Source organism: Trichomycterus rosablanca, chromosome 9 (assembly GCF_030014385.1).
Source record: "Trichomycterus rosablanca isolate fTriRos1 chromosome 9, fTriRos1.hap1, whole genome shotgun sequence".
In the NCBI taxonomy this organism is placed as follows: Eukaryota; Metazoa; Chordata; class Actinopteri; order Siluriformes; family Trichomycteridae; genus Trichomycterus; species Trichomycterus rosablanca.
In genome coordinates this window covers 39,577,383-39,593,908 of record NC_085996.1, presented here as the reverse complement: position 1 = coordinate 39,593,908, position 16,526 = coordinate 39,577,383, and the positions used below count along the sequence as shown (strand labels likewise).

Here is a 16,526-nt window from a genome sequence, read left to right as displayed (position 1 = left end):
CTCTTCTGGGAAGGCTTTCCACAGGGTTTAGGAGTGTGTTTATGGGAATGTTTGACCGTTCTTCCAGAAGCGCATCTGTGAGGTCGGACACTGATGTTGGACGAGAAGGCCTGGCTCACAGTCACCGCTCTAATTCATCCCAAAGGTGTTCTGTTGGGGCCATCCCCAAACTGTTCCCACAAAGTTGGGAGCATGAAAGTGTCCAAAATCTCTTGGTATACCTGAAGCATAGCTCCTGAGAGCGACCCGTTCTTTCACTAATGTGTGTAGAAGCAGTCTGCATGCCGAGGTGCTCGGTTTTATACACCTGTGGCCATGGAAGTGATTGAAACACCTGAATTCATTGATTTGGATGGGTGAGTGAATACTTTTGGCAATATAGTGTATAATTTACAAAGAGCATAATAAAAAACACAAGTTGCATCACAATAGTACTCACCAATGATGGAGAATCAGTGGGAACTCGGAGCTTTTTTCACTGCCACCTAGTGGCGATAGGACACAATATTACCCGAAGTGTGTTCCCCTACAGCCAGTCTACTCTGTAATTTTGTGAAACATCCAGAGGAAACCCACACAGGGTTAGGGTTAGTTAGACATGGGGAGACCATGCAGACACCTCACAGAAAGGACTCGGATCGCTTCACCTGGGATTCGAACCCAGGACCTTCTTTCTGTGAGGGGACGGTGCTATCAGTAAATCATAAATATATACTAATTTTTTGGATGTAAGGGTTGTGATAATAGGTAGATAATAAGTAGTGCAGTTGTAGCCTAGTGGTTGAGGTACAGGACCAGTATTTAGAAGGTTACTGGTTTAAACCCCACCACTGCCAGGTTGCCTCTGTTGGGCCCTTGAACAAGGCCCTTAACCCCTAATTGCTTAGACAGTATCATTAAAGGCTAAGCACCAGCTAATATTGAAATTTTAAACACATACATGCATCGAAAGTTGAGTTCCTAACTTGTGATTATTGATAGTTAGAAAAAAAATTTTTTTACAAATTCAAGGAATACGGCTTAAAATTCTGATGTTTTGCGTCGCTCGCGGTCTTCGGATTCTGTCACAGGCGTCGCACGTGTGACGTAGATGGTGGACAACAACTCAAGAAGTTGAATGGAAGGCGATGCAAAATGATTAAAAGCTGCGCTGTGTTTGGCTGCAATAATTCAATTCAACACCAACACCGATTTGATATTATCGCCAAATATATAAATATTATATATCTAGATAGATATATAGATGAGGCAGCTTTAGGACAAATCAAATGCGTGTTTATTGGTAAATACTGAACAGAGCAGGGATGCGCTATAAGGATGCGCGTCTTTTCTCTATTAAAAAAGGTTTAAATTTAGCTTCTATCCTAGGCTAGATATACACTGTAAAACGAAAAAAAAGTGTTTAGGCTAAATATTTTAAAAGCACTAATCTGATCAAAATATGGTATAAATAAAAATAGAATAAAGGCTGAAAGACCTTAAACCTGCGTTATCATGCGCACTAAACCAACACATTCACCTGATGTGGTTTCAGAGAGGATCTGAGAGGGGTAGAGATGTTCCCCTCAGCACTAAATCTCTCTCTGATGGTGCTCGGTGCACTAATGCACACCTGTACTGCACCTGCATGCATACTTTACAGAGCAGAGCAAATCTAGCCTGGTTATCGCGCCAATATTACCCATCTATTTAGTAGGTATAATTAACATAACAATATATACTACATTTTAAGTTATTATTCGTTTCAATACATTTTTATTCAACGAAAAAATACATTTCAATCATTCCAGCAAGAGAGTGTCTGCAGGCTGCAATGCCATATTAACCGTCATTAAGTGTTTTAGAACGCCGAGGCTGTTTAAATATAGTCTATATTACAATTATTTTATTGAGTGTGAACCATTAATAAACTTGCCTATAATTACTGTTGCCATTGTTTCCATTTTAAAACACAAAGCCTGACACTCAGAAAGAAAGAAAGAAAGAAAGAAAGAAATAAAGAACGTTATACAGGCACCCCCACTGTCACTGCAGATTAATCCTCTTCATTAAATTCAGAAATAGCTTCGGAATCTGAAGAACCAGCACTGGAAAATTCGCTGTCCAAGTCAGTCATAACGGTGTAGTAGTACACTGTTGTCCACCAGTGACGTCACGCTGCAACTTCCTGGAATTTCCGGAGCGACCTCGGCTTTTTCCGTCAATTTACTTGAAATCGTCGATTTTTGAGTGAATTAAACAAGTTATTTACATTTTATTCACGTGTATGGTTTTTAACTAGCTAAAATAATGTGAAATATTTAGAGAGGTCCATTAGGTGGTGCTTAGCCTTTAAGCTTCTGCTTAAAGCTGAAAATGTAAATGCTTCATCAATATAATCGGATCACTTATATCATACTGGTAGGACATGAACTCATTATGAAAACCTTCACCAGGGGTTCGGGTTTATGTACAAAAAACAAAATTTGCACTTGATTTTGGCTTTTCAGAATCCGAAACGGCCCAAAACTGGGAGGCAGTGGACGCTAACGCTCCACAGACGGACAAGAGACGCTTTTACATGAACGTATGCAGCAAGATCGTCCAGCAGGAGGCGACCAGCTCATGTCCTAAAGATGCGGCCATCTGTGCTGTGGGTAAGTACCACACTACCTGTACTATATTATATTTAAATTAAAGTGTAATGTTAAATCTGAGGTGTTAATAACTCAGTTCCTGTTTGCTGTCACAGGAAAGGATAAATCGGTCAGTCTGGGTCAGTTCCTCAAGTCCCCTCAGAAGGAGCCGCAGGGGAACGATTTGCGCCTCATGTACACCGAAGGAGACGAGTGCAGGAGGAACACCAAGATCAAAAGCATCGTCACCATGAAGTGCAAGCCCGGGGACGTGGAGAGCGCCCCCGTCCTGAGGAGCGTGTCCGGTGACGGCTGCGTGTACGAGTTCGAGTGGCAGACGGCCGCCGCCTGCGACCTCTCCAGGGTCGACGGGGACGACTGTAAAGTCGAGGACGCCAGTGCAGGTAGAACTTGACTCGCTTTTCTCGTTTTTGGACGTACTCTGTTCCCAAGTGCACCGACCTGGGAAGAACATGAGCGCACCACCGCGTTCAGCCTGTAGATGTCAGTATAGAGCTTCATGAGCTTTGTTGTGCCTTAAAATTCTACTTAAAAATGTGTCTGAGAGGAACTACAACCGCTTTATCCTGGTCAGTGTCCCTAATATCAGTATCATTAATAATAAGGATTAATTAAATATTAGTAATAATAATAATAATGATTAATTTAATGTATAGTTAAATAATATGCAAACCCCCTTAAGTCGTGGCTTACCACTGTGTTCCAAACTTCAGGAGAGAGTCTCAATCTCATTCTCAATGCAAGATTGCCATTAATTGAGGTCATTCACCATCTACTGTACATAATATTGTGGAAAGATTCAGGGAATCTGGAGAGATCTCAGTCTGTGTAGGGCATTGTGTGAGAAATGTCAATGCTGCTGTGATAAATATATCCACATGGGCTTGGGAGCACTTCAGAAAACCGTTGTGACTTAACACAGTCCGCCGCTGCGTCAAGAAATGTGACCTGGTTTCTGAAGTTCTCTGGGCTCGAGCTCATCTCAGATGGCCCGAAAGACGGTGGAGAAGATGACAAGGACCATCCAGACTGTTATCAGTGAAAGGTGCAAAAGCCAACATCTATCGTGGCATGTTGGTGCATCAGTGTGAAGGTACCACTGACGCCGAGGCATCAAGGCAATGTCTGTAGCCTAGTGGTTAACCTACTGGTCCAGTAATCAGAAGGATGCTGATTCAAGCCCCACCACTGCCAGGTTGCCACTGTTGGGCCCTTAAGCAAGGCCCTTAGCCCTCAATTGCTTAGATAAAATTCTGTCACAGTACTGTAAGTTGCTTTGGATAGAAGCGAAAATGTAAATAGGAAGTCCAGGCCTCATTCTGTACACGAGCGTGGCTTTATAGAGACAGAGTGTGTGTGCTTGACCGGCCTGCCCGCAGTCCAGATCTGTCTCAGACAGGAGAATCAGACGACGGCGAGCACGGACTGTCGAGCAGCTGAAGTCTCGTATCGAACCGCAACGATTAGCGTCCTCGGTTCCCCACGCAGTAAAAAGTCTTATTAATAGGAACGCGGATGGAACACGGGACACACACACACACACACCCCTAAAGTGAAAACACAGATTCTTTTTTTTAATCTTTCCAGGTATTTCCTTTGATCTAAGCCCTCTCAGGAAGCTAGACGGAGGCTACTACAACATATCCACCGAAAAGTACGAGTACTTAATCAACGTGTGTGGGGGCGTCAAGGCTGCAAACTGTCCCGACAGCGCAGGAGCCTGTCAGACCGACCACAGGCGAGTCCGCGCCTCTTTTCACCAAACGAACTTAAACCTGTTTTATTTGTTTAGGAATACTTATAATAAAATAAAAAATGGATTTTTGTTTTACAGTAAGACTCGGTCCTGGAATCTGGGCGTGTTCAACTCCAGGCTGTCGTACTACGATGGAATGATCCAGCTGGAATATTTCAACGGCACCAGTTACAACAACAAACAGCGCACGCAGCGCTCCACACACATCTACTTCCTGTGTGACCGAAGCGCCCGGCCAGGCAGACCCGAGTTTCAGGTACGGGAATAAAGGAAGAGAAAGGATGATTGGTGCGGGATTGTTTATGTTAGAAGCAGGAAAAATGGACGAGCGTGAGGATCTGAGCGAGATTGACGAGGGCCGAATTGTGATGTTAGACGACTGGGTCAGAGCATCTTCAAAACTGCAGCTCTTGTGGGGGTGTGTCCCGGTCTGCAGTGCTCAGTATCTATTAAATGTGGTCCAGGGAGGGAACGGTGGTAAACCGGCGACAGGGTCATGGGCGGACGAGGCTCACTGATGCCCGTGTGGTCCGATCCGACAGACGAGCTCCTGTAGCTCAAACTGCTGAAGAAGTTCATGCTGGTTCTGATAGAAAGATGTTGACAATGCTGTGCTGCTTTGGCAGCAAAATGGGGATCTACACAATAATAGGAAGGTGGTCATAATGTTATGCCTGATTGGTGTATTTTTAAAATGTAGTGGACAGTCAGTGGATAGTTTGATTCACTGGCCAGCGTTGAGAAAGCTTTGCTTAAATATAATATGCGTTATGTATACTGTATAATCAATTTTCCTTCCTAATCTAGTCGTATCCAAATCCCCAATCACGTTTAGCTTTCTGTACACTTCTTTTCTTGCTGTCATGTATAGAAGCTGACCGTTTCTTTTCACCTGCTCGAGGCGGGTTCATATGGAGATCCGTATTGCGCACTCGGGGTCACCGATTGTATTATTCCACGTCTCTGTGCAACACCATCGATCCGCCAGCAGAAGGCGTAACTGCAGCACTTATGAGGAAGTCCGTACAGCGCCGACCGTTCTCCGTATAGGCGCCTGGCCTGCCGGTAGCAGAACTAAGATTCAAACTCATGAGCACCTGTAAATAATAATTCTCTTATTGGAACTTATAATATGAAGAAGGCTGAAATAATCAGGTGCATTTTTTTAAACGCCCCTATAAAATATGTACCAGTTTTTTGTCACCTGTCTTTTGGGCGCCATCTAGCAGGCATAATTGGCAGTGCCTGCAGGGAGGGATGACCGGAATACGTGGGTAGGGTCTTTAAATGCTGACCCTGATAAGGACCCTTCACTCACTTTGAGTCTCACCTTAACCATAACTTTGACCATTACTTACTACCAGTGATGCCTAAACCATCGGTTCCTGCGTTTATATTCTCACGTATCTCTGGTCTACCGGCTAATACGATCAACAAGCTTGAGTATGTCTAAAACTCGGCAGCGAGAGCTCACGTACAATAAAAAATTCACCCACATCATCTGCTCCCTGTTCTTAACCAGCTGCACTGGCTTATATTAACGTCACATACCGAGTACAAAATGTTGCTCTTTACTTTTAAAGCCCGTTATATATTCTGGTCCGGGCGTATCTTGGCAAGCTCCCGCATCCATACATCTACAGCTACAAGCACCTAAGTCTCTTGGCGACTGTACATCTCTCTTGAAGACTTCGAATTTGTGAAATGTGCGTTGTCATATAGATAAAACGTATTTTTATTATCATGTTATCAGGTGGAGGACGACAACACCTACAACTTCAGGTGGTACACCTCGTACGCCTGTCCGGAAAGACCCCAGGAGTGTGTGGTGACCGACCCCGATACCTTACAGCAGTTCGACTTATCCAGGTAAACCGTCTTCCGGTCGGCACATTTAAAAATAATGGTTAGAAGCTACAGAGCCCCAGTGCTGACCTCTCGTACAAACAAATAACGTATGGCCACGACTTATTTTGACCACAACTAACATAAAACATACAGAATCGTATATTTGTTCTCGGGTAATTTATGTATACATCTTGTACATGTCCAATAAAGGGAACTTAATGCCCCTAGTTTTTAACTTAAACCCAGATATACGATGTTTGATATCTCATGAAGTCACATACTAGTCATTAAATGTGGATATTGTCCACTTGCAGCTTGTCCAAATCCAGCGGGACCAGTAACTGGGAGGCCATAGACACGTCCGACCCCAACAACATCAGGACGTACTACATCAACGTGTGCCGACCGCTCCGACCCGTGCCAGGCTGTGACCGGCTCGCCTCTGTGTGTGAGGTTAAATATGAGACTTCACAGGTGAGCTACAGTGCTGCTTCACCCGAACATCACAACTTTTAATAATAATAATATTAATAATAATAATAATAATAATATAGAACTAGAACATGCACTACAATAGAACTAGAACAAATCAGTAAAAGTTGGGACAGTATGGACTTTTATTGGGGCCAGTTGTAGCCTAGTGGTTAAGGTAGTGGACCAGTGAACAGAGGGTTCCTGGTTCAAGCCCCACCGCTGCTGTTGGGCCCTTGAGCAAGGCCCTTAACCCTCACTTGCTCAAACTGTATACTGTATCTGCAATGTAAGTCGCTTTGGATAAAGGCGTCTGCTAAATGCTAAAAATGTAAATGTATTGTTTGTTGGACAGTGTGTGACTAGTTGTTCTCTTTGTTGGCGCTATGGGAGTATCAAGGCCCGCACTTCCAGACTCTTGAAAAGCTTTTACCGCCTCATATCAAACAGTTTGTCTCATTGGAGGCCACCATAGGAAAAGCAGTTTTGCTGCTTCTCATGTGAACGTGCCCTAAGCCAGTTTGTTTGCCTTCTTGCTATATTGACCTGGTACAAACGTCCTTCCTACAGGGTTCGCCCTCCGAAAAGGTGACCGTTAGTAACATGGGCGTGGCTAAGAGGGGTCCGGTGTTCGTGGAGGAGAACCAGCTGATGCTGGAGTACACGGACGGCTCGGCCTGCGAGGCGGACGGACTGATCAGCACCTACACCACCCGCATCCACTTCATCTGCTCTGAAGGATACGTGGTGAGGATCAGACCTTCATAACCGGGTTTTAGAAGTCCAGGGGGCGCTCTGATGTCAACCTGGTCCGGGTCCCAGGCACAGTTGGGGGCCTGAGGTGGTGAAATCGAATGGATCTGTCTACATGCAATACGGCTCTCTGTGAAACCCTGCCTGACAGGGAGGGGGCGCTAGACCTGAAAATTAATCGTATTTTGATTTTGACCACAAATTTGGGCTGTAATTAATTAATTATAAGTTAGAAAGGACTGAAATACATTGGCTTAGAATGAACTGTGTAAAAGAAACTTGTTTTATTCAAAATGACATTTAAATGTTGTTAATTATGTATTTTTTTAATCATTTTTAAATCACTTTTTTAAGTCAGTTAAAGTCAGTGTTGGGCAGACTACAGGCAAACAGCAAAAATGCTCTTTTATTTCAAGCTACACATTTAAATGCATTTAATTACAAAGTTTTTTTTGTATTTATTTATTAATATATTTTTATTCATTGTCATGACAATTTAAGTGAGGCACTGGTGGGCTGTAGTTTGTCCACCAATGACTCAAATTGTCAGAATTATGATTTAAAATGAACAGAAATGTAATTAACAACATTTAGATGTGTCATTTTAATATAAAACAGTATTTTTTAAATTACAAAATTGTCCTAAAAACCACCTTTATTTCGTTTTTCACTTGTAATACCCTGCCGATTCCACTAGATTCCACTAGAAACACTATCAAACTTTGCTAAATCTGAGACAATACGTTGGCAATAAAGACTGGTCAAGAACACTGTTCCCTCTGAAATTGAGCAATTAAACATCCATTTTTATACGTTTGCCCACCCCTGGTTTAAGCTTTTGAACTGCTTTGCAAAAGAAACATGCAATAAAAGACTAAACATAACTCTCTTCTTCTCTTTCACCCGTGTGCTGTGCAGTCGTCCGGTCCACGTTTCGTGACGAACCAGAACTGCACGGCCAACTTCATGTGGGACACCGAGGCCGCCTGCGCCATCTCGACCGCCGTGGCCGCCAACCAGGTGAGATTCAGCACCCGGTCATTAAGGCATTAAATACTGGTCCAAAATTGAATCTGTGTGGATAAAAACACCTTGAAATGACACGACGCTGCACGAGCAAATGCGAGCGAAGTCCGCACAGACCTGTACGTAACAGAATTGCGAAGCCCTGATATGCTGCCTCGGAAAACTGGGTTTTAATTCCATTTATTCTTTGTGTTTTCGCCCCAGACCTGCTCTTTGAAGCATCCCATCACTGGCTTCGAGTTCAACCTGCGACCTCTGACCTCACAGACGGGGTACAACACCACCGCGAACGGGAAGCAGTTCATCGTAAGTGACTTTTTTTTATAAGATAAGATGAGATACGATAGACTTTATTGTCATCGTGGTTATACAGCTAAACTTTGTTTGGTAGCTCTCAGTGAGACCAGTAGCAATTATAAAATAAAAATAAGATAAAACTAAACAGAAATATATAAATAATATCAAAAATATATCGTTTTGGTACCCAGGCGGCGCAGTGGGATATTCCACTAGCACACCAGAGCCGAGATTATGAACGCCCCGGTTCGAGTCTCGGCTCTGCTACCGGTCGGCTGCAGCAGACACTACTTGGCCACCGTGTCTGCTGGGTTGGGGAAATGAACGAACTAAGTGTGTGGGGTCTTCAAACGCTGTGCAAGGACCCCGGTTAGCTGATCAGTGGATAGAGGCGTCTGTGCAGAAATACGGACGTAAAAAGGGTTCCGCTAGGACCGCGCATGCCTCGGAGGGCACATGAGCAGAAATGTACCCTGCTTGAACGCAATCAGGGATCCCCAGCAGCATAAGCCAAATTGGCTATGCTAAATTGGGAGAAAATGCATAAATAATATATTTTAAAAATTAAAAATGTAATGAAAATAAGTCATATTATTAATCAATAATATTAATATTTATTAAATTAATATTTGAATAATTATTTTAATGGTAAAATATCATTAGAATAATATATTTAAGTTATTATTATATTAAGATTATTAAATAAGAAATGTGTGTATATATAAATTAAAAATATATGACTTGGCACAACAAAATTAGCAGAAAACTTCTATAGTAATATAGAGTATTTACATGATGATATGGATACATGTACAGGGTTTGAATAGTGCAAAACAGAAACAAACAATAATAATGAAAATTATTATTGCACTAATTGTATTGATTGTATGTACAGAATGTAAAGTGATCTGTGAATCGTAGTTGTTACCATAGCTCGGTCCTGAGATCCTCCTCCGATTCCTCGCAGGTGAATATCTGCGGCGTGGCTAGCGCTTGTAAATCGGACAAGACCGACGTGGCGGGCTGCGTGGTGGAGGACGGCCAGCCTCACAGTTTCGTCGGGGCGGAGAGGTCCCTGCAGCTCTCCACCGACGGCCTGCTCACCCTCACCTACAAAGGAGAGCTGGATACAGTTCTGGGTGAGTCCTTTTAGACCTGATGTATTGGGGTTTGGGGATTTGAATAACGTATACGCTCTGATGTTTCCTCTGAATCGTTTCTCTCTGGCTGCAGGTATGAGAGCCACCTTCACCGTGAACTTTGTGTGCGATCAGAGCGCCACGACGGGGTCCCTGAAGTTCGTCCGGGAGGAGATGAGCACGTCCTCACACACGCAGCACGACGTCCTGTTCGAGTTCTCGACAGCGCTGGCTTGTGAGCCGGCTCCCGTCGATTGCAGAGTCACTGGTGAGCGGCCACGCCTTGGTCCGTGTACCTTTGGTCATTCGTTTTTCTTTTCAAATCCCAAAGTTGAAAAACAAGAAAACGGGTCGTTTTTTTCGTTTTAAAAAACAATATTGGAAAACGGGGCGTTATTTAGATTGATATTTTTTTACTGTATAGAACTCAATTCTGTAATCCAGGCAGAACTAATCGTACACGTCACTGTGTCACTATTACAACATTTACTGCATTTTATTCAGCGTTCTGCTTCATGCACTTTTAAGAAACAACTTTAACTAAAAACTAACCAAATCACTTTTTGAAATATATGTGATTGCTGTTGCTCCTTGTTTACTGCAGTTAGTTTGTGCAATTTAATTAATGTTTGGATGTTTATTGGCCCGAGAACAAGAAATATTATAATTCAAGAGAAATAAATAAATAAGTCTTGGCTGTCACACGATCATCCAGTATAAACTAACACGACCACGGCGGTGTACAATGTCCAGTGTGGAAATCACTTCCCCATAATGTTTGTTTGTTTTGCAGATAGAGCAAATAAATACACGTCAAAAATACAAACACAAAAGTCAGAACAAGCGGGAACGCGTCGTAACGTTATTATTACTGTTTCAATACTAATGCTTTATTTACACTGTATATATGAAATACTCGCATGTTAGCGCACACACGCTTGTGTGTTTATTTATGGTTGAACTGATAAAAAATGTTGATTTAGGAAAATTGAAATACGAGCCATTTTTCATTTTCTGTTTGTGTGTTATTTGATTTTTGATCCTAAAACGAATAAGGCCCTGTTTTCCCGTTTTCTTGTTTTTCAACTTTGGGATTTGAAGTGAAAAACGAATGACCAAAAGTACACGGACTCGCCTTCAACACACATTCACAGTGGCTGATTATACAGTCTTATTTGTTCTTGCATTGTCTATCAGCATTTAATGAAGCCCCTGCATTATACACTATATCAGGGGTGTCCAAACTTGCAATTTCACCAGTTTATAATACTGTAATAAATTATAATAGAGTGCTTTTTTTTTTTTTTTGCAGACTCTCATGGAAACGAGTACGATCTGAGTGACCTGAGCGTGGATGATAAAGCTTATGTTCCTCTAGACACTTCAGAACAGGCCAAGTCTCAAAAGTTCTACATCAGCGTGTGTAAACCTCTGCTACACATCCCGGACTGTCCCAGTAAGTCACTTCATCTTTCTATTATCGTCTCGTGTGTGTGTGTGTGTGTGTGTGTGTGTGTGTGTGTGTGTGTGTGTGTTACATGTAGAGAATAATCAGATAATTCTGATAAATCAGTTACTCATTTCATTACTCATTTCATTACTCATTTCATTTGCTATTTAACTGTAACCTCCGTAGTAATAATAGACTGATGGGTTAAAGCCCCTCTATTAATAATAAAAAATGTTTTTATTTGAATATTTATGGTGGAAAATCACAACATATTACGTACCAGGCAGAACGTCAGCACAGATGTGACACCATTAGTGAAGTGAACATGTATGCAGATGCTCTACCGCTTGAGTCCAGGGTTCAAATCCCCAGAGGTGCTATCGACAGGACACCGGACGGGTGTCCACATACATGCAGACGTGACTGGCAATGTCTGGAGGACCCGTGATGGACTGGAATCCTCTGCTAGAACTGAAATGAAATAATGAAATGAGATCATGGTTATGCTGAATACATCATTTATATCGGTCTCATTATTAATGTGCAAATAATTGCTCGTTTGCACCGAATGCAGGTTTTCACAAAAACTACGCTGGAAATATCTTGTTTTTACCCCCAAAAACGTGACATTTCTTTTGTTTTTGTCTGTTTTTAAGATATACAGACCTGCAATATTCATAAAAATATCACACAGAAATAAATATCAAATTATACAGTATATTTTACCAATTATTACATTAGTAGTCGTAAAAACAGTCAGAAGTACAAAGATGAAGGAAATGAAAATAAATACACAAAGTACAGGGCAGGAAAAGAAATAAAAGAAAATAGCAAGAATCAAAAAGAAAGAAACAAGGAAAAACATCTAAGTTAAAAAAAACTAAAATATGGGCCAAAAAAAAGGCTAGTGCTAGAAAAAGGTACATAACAGGTACATAAATAAAAGTAAAAAAAAAAAAGGAAAATAAGAAAAAATGGATAAAAAAAATCTGAAAAAAACTAAGACCCTGGGTCACAGCCCCTTTAATAAATGAATTTCAACAGGGCATGTAAACGTGTCTGTGGACGCTCAGTTGGTAGCACTGTCGCCTCACAGCAAGAAGGTCCTGGGTTCGATCCCGGTCCGGTCTGTGTGGAGTTTGCATGTTCTCCCCGTGTCTGTGAGGGTTTCCCCCAGGAGCTCCGGTTTCCTCCTACAGTCAAAAGTCAAGTGAAGTGCCGCTCAGGTGGCGCAGCGGTAAAAAGAAACGCGCTGCAACCAGGGCTGGATTCTGAGAAGCGTGGTATCGAATCCAGCCTTGCTTTACCGGTTCGAAGCTGAGTGGCTATATGAGCAACGATTGGCCGGTTGCTCATGTGGGGGGTGGGACAAAGAACCGGATGTGGGTCTCTCTCTGTCAGAATGCGATTGCGTTCTCTGCCGGCTGATTGGAGGCGCTTACACAGAGATGGGAGGGGGTGCCCTTAGGGTGTGTCTCTCCGCATGCAACGCTAGGTGGCGCCAAACTCGTCAATGTGTGGGTGGCAAAGATGCATCTGGCTGCTGCTCGTGTTTCGGAGGGGATACGGGTTAGCTTCAATCACCTCCGTCAGGGCAGGGTTCGGCATAGACAGAGAGGAAGCACGATGCTAATTGAACAATTGGATGCGCTAAAAAGGGGAGAAAAAGGGGTAAAAATTTAATTAAAAAAAAAAAAAAAAAAAAGTCAAGTGAAGTCAAATTTATTAATATAGAGCTTTTTACAGTGTCTCAACGCAACTTTACAAAATCCAGGACCAACAGACCAAAAAAAAACCTGTTGAGCAAGCTGAGGGCGACTGTGGCAAGGAAAAACTCCCTTAAAATTACAGGAAGGAATCTTGAGAGGATTCAGACTCAGCAGGGACCTTCATCCTTCTTGGGTGGCCTGGAGGAAACTTTAAATAAATATAATTTACACAAATCATACAAACACAAAATTACATTGAACTGAAAGCTGTAACTAGCAAAAAAATAGTTGGAGTTCTTGGTGGCACTAACCGAGATCTGTCGTTGGCAGTGGAACTGATCGGGGCGTGTGGCCAGATTAACGGGCGAGGTTTGAACCTGGGCTTCGTGCAGTCCAGCCTGCAGGCCGGATCCGACGGCTCCATCAGCATCGTCTACATGAACGGTGATAAGTGTGGATCAAACGGTCGCTACTCGACTCGCATCATCTTCCAGTGCGACGACAGTCCAGTAAGCACCGCCACGCCCGATTCAGATTTAGATTTACTCGGTTTGACTCCTTTTTACATGATTTTTTTAAACTATTTGCTGATTTCTCTGAAGGGATCACCGATCTTCGATCGTAAGGACGGCTGTGAGTACGTGTTCATCTGGAGGACCTCTGAGGCGTGTCCCGTCAGGAGAGTCCAGGGTAACGGTCATGCTGGTCATGCTGGTTCTTATGCATATATACATATACATATGTAGATTTTTTATTATTTACTGGCACTCTTTACACACTGAAGGGTTTAAAATAAAAACATGATCAAGTATAAACATGCCAGTGTACCTGAACTCACTGTAGCTCAAATTGTATTCGGTCACTTTTTAATTGTAAGTCACTTTGGATAAAATGCTCTACTAAATGCCGTTAATGTAAAGGAATCATTCCTTCCAGCTGCTCGCTTTAGGGGGCGTCACAGCACCTTGTTCATCCGTATACATGATCTGGCACAGTTTTTACACCGGATGCCCTCCCGGACCAAACCCTCCTTTGTAATCCAAGCTTGTGACCTGACAATTCCTTATAAATGTGCAAAAGTTTGGGCACCTCTGGTGGCACAGCGGTAAAACGTACTCTCAAGCTCTGCCTACGGCTGGCCCAGGCGTCTATACAGACAGGTATTGGCTCATCCCCGGGCGGGAGGGTGAAATTACGACCTCTGCTGGCTTATGGATAATACTGCGCAGAGACGGAGGATAACGGAGATCAGTGCGTGTCTCTCCGTGCGTGATACGGATCTCTATATAAACCTGCCTCGTACAAGGGATGCGTCCCACAATGCCTAGGTTCTCGTACTATCAGGCGTCTTCTGTGTTTGTGAGCCCAACCTGGGATCCGAACCCTCAGAACTCAGACACAGGCTCTTATCATAAGACCTTGATGCGGTTGAAGGTTTCCCACTTTACCAAACCGATCAATGTCGTTTATTTACTTCCTCCCTGCTTGTGTAAATACGTCTTTTCATCTCTTTTTTTTTTTTCCTCTCGCCTCTTTAGGTACGAACTGTAAAGTAAAGGATCCGAGGAGCGGGTTCGAGTACAATCTGACGCCGCTGTCTGGGAAAGACTACGAAGTGAAGAGCGCTAAATATGAGTATCACTTCGCCGTGTGCGGCCCTGTTACGAGCTCGGTCTGCCCGCACGGAACCGACAACACGGTGTCGTCCTGTCAGGTTAAGGGAACCAGTCACAGGATTTCAGGTCAGTACATTTTATTGTTATTAACCAAATGAGTCATGATTCGTGATTTATGATTTGTGATTCTTGAGTCATGATTTGTGATTTGTGATTCGAGTTATGATTCATGATTTGTGATTCTTGAGTCATTATGAATGAGTCATGGTTTGTGATTCATGAGTCATGATTTGTGATTCCTGAGTCATGATTCTTGTTTCATGAGTCGTGATTCATGATTTGTGATTCTTGAGTCATAATTAGTCATTATTTCTGATTTTTGAATCATGATTCTTGAGTCATGATTCATGATTTGTGATACTTGAATCAGGATTTATGAGCCATTTGTGATTTTTGAGTCATGATTAATGAGTCATGACTCATGAGTCGTGATTCATGATTTGTGATTCTTGAGTCATGATTTGTGTATTTTGAGTCATGATTTGTGTATTTTGAGTTATGATTATGACTTATGATTCATGAGTTGTGTAATGAGTCATGATTTGTGATTTATGATTTGTGATTCTTGAGTCCTGATTCATGAGTCATGATTCTAGAGTAATGAGTCATGAATCATAATTCTAGAGTCATGATTTGTAATTCTTGAGTCATGATAAATGATTAATGATTTATAATTTGTGATTCTAGAGTTAATATTCGTGAGTCATGATTCTCGATTCGTCTGTTGCAGGGCTGGCTAATCAGAACCTGACGTTCGATGACGGCGTCATCATGATCAACTACACGCACGGAGAAATCTGCCACAAGATCTACGAGCGATCCACCGCCATCCTTTTCTTCTGCGACCACAGCAAGAATCCTGTACGTTTCATCCTCCAGTCGTCGCCCGACACGATTCCGGCTTCCTCGGCGCCGCTTTGTCTCACATCTCTATTTTTTTCCCGCTCCAGGGTGTTCCGGTGTACGTCAGGGAGACTGCAGACTGCACCTACCTGTTTAACTGGCACACCGCGTTGGCCTGCCCTCCTTTTAAGACTATCAGTTGCTCTTACAAGTAAGAATCACAGTTCTTTATAGATGTGCAAAAGTTTGGGCATCACCGGTCAAGTGGCAGGATGGCACAGCGGTAAAACAAACTCGGCTGAGGGTGAAATTACGACATCTGGTGGCTGATGGATGGTACTGCACAGAGACGGGGGATAATGGAGATCGGTGCGTGTCAGTACTGCGTGTGTTAGTCACGACTCTCCTGGGGTCCGGAGTGAAGGGGCGAAATGCGATCGGGTAATTGGATATGACTAAATTGAGAGGAAAATGCATTAAAATGTTGGGTTTTTTACTTGATTCTTTACAGCGACGGCGGTGGGCACTCGTACGATCTGTCCCCGCTGGCTCTGCACAGAAGTAACTGGGTTGTTCTGCCACCGACTGGGAATAAAGAGCAGCGCTACTACATCAACGTGTGCAAGTCTTTGGTGCCTCAGAGTGGTGAGTTATTAGAAATAAATAAATAAGCTGCTTTTTAATTATTAATATTGTTTGTGGGAGGTTGGGGGTGAGGTTTAGGTTTTATAAAAATTACCAGTGGTCATGTGATCTAGTAAATGCTGAAATTGAAGTGAACTGAGGAGAAAGTGTATTTACGTACACTATATGGAGAAAATTAGTACAAACTAAACCTATAGAAGCTTTTATTATGGCTCATTTTAAATCCATAGGCGTAAATAAGGGCTTGTCCTCCCCCCTTTGCAGCTATAACAGCTTC

General features: G+C 42.7%; 1 protein-coding gene across 1 annotated transcript in view; it reads left to right on the top strand.

The window, feature by feature from the left end:
- Positions 1-16,526, top strand: part of igf2r (insulin-like growth factor 2 receptor) — a 49,781-nt gene that overhangs the window by 12,464 nt on the left and 20,791 nt on the right. Inside the window, exons 13-30 of the mRNA XM_063002544.1 lie at positions 2,490-2,636; positions 2,732-3,019; positions 4,224-4,374; positions 4,471-4,648; positions 6,146-6,261; positions 6,555-6,714; positions 7,282-7,458; positions 8,383-8,484; positions 8,695-8,796; positions 9,755-9,926; positions 10,021-10,194; positions 11,239-11,382; positions 13,416-13,594; positions 13,688-13,775; positions 14,624-14,827; positions 15,492-15,622; positions 15,712-15,815; positions 16,116-16,249. Coding sequence (XP_062858614.1) covers positions 2,490-2,636; positions 2,732-3,019; positions 4,224-4,374; positions 4,471-4,648; positions 6,146-6,261; positions 6,555-6,714; positions 7,282-7,458; positions 8,383-8,484; positions 8,695-8,796; positions 9,755-9,926; positions 10,021-10,194; positions 11,239-11,382; positions 13,416-13,594; positions 13,688-13,775; positions 14,624-14,827; positions 15,492-15,622; positions 15,712-15,815; positions 16,116-16,249 — 2,751 coding nt within the window. The remainder of the gene's footprint in view (positions 1-2,489; positions 2,637-2,731; positions 3,020-4,223; positions 4,375-4,470; positions 4,649-6,145; positions 6,262-6,554; positions 6,715-7,281; positions 7,459-8,382; positions 8,485-8,694; positions 8,797-9,754; positions 9,927-10,020; positions 10,195-11,238; positions 11,383-13,415; positions 13,595-13,687; positions 13,776-14,623; positions 14,828-15,491; positions 15,623-15,711; positions 15,816-16,115; positions 16,250-16,526) is intronic.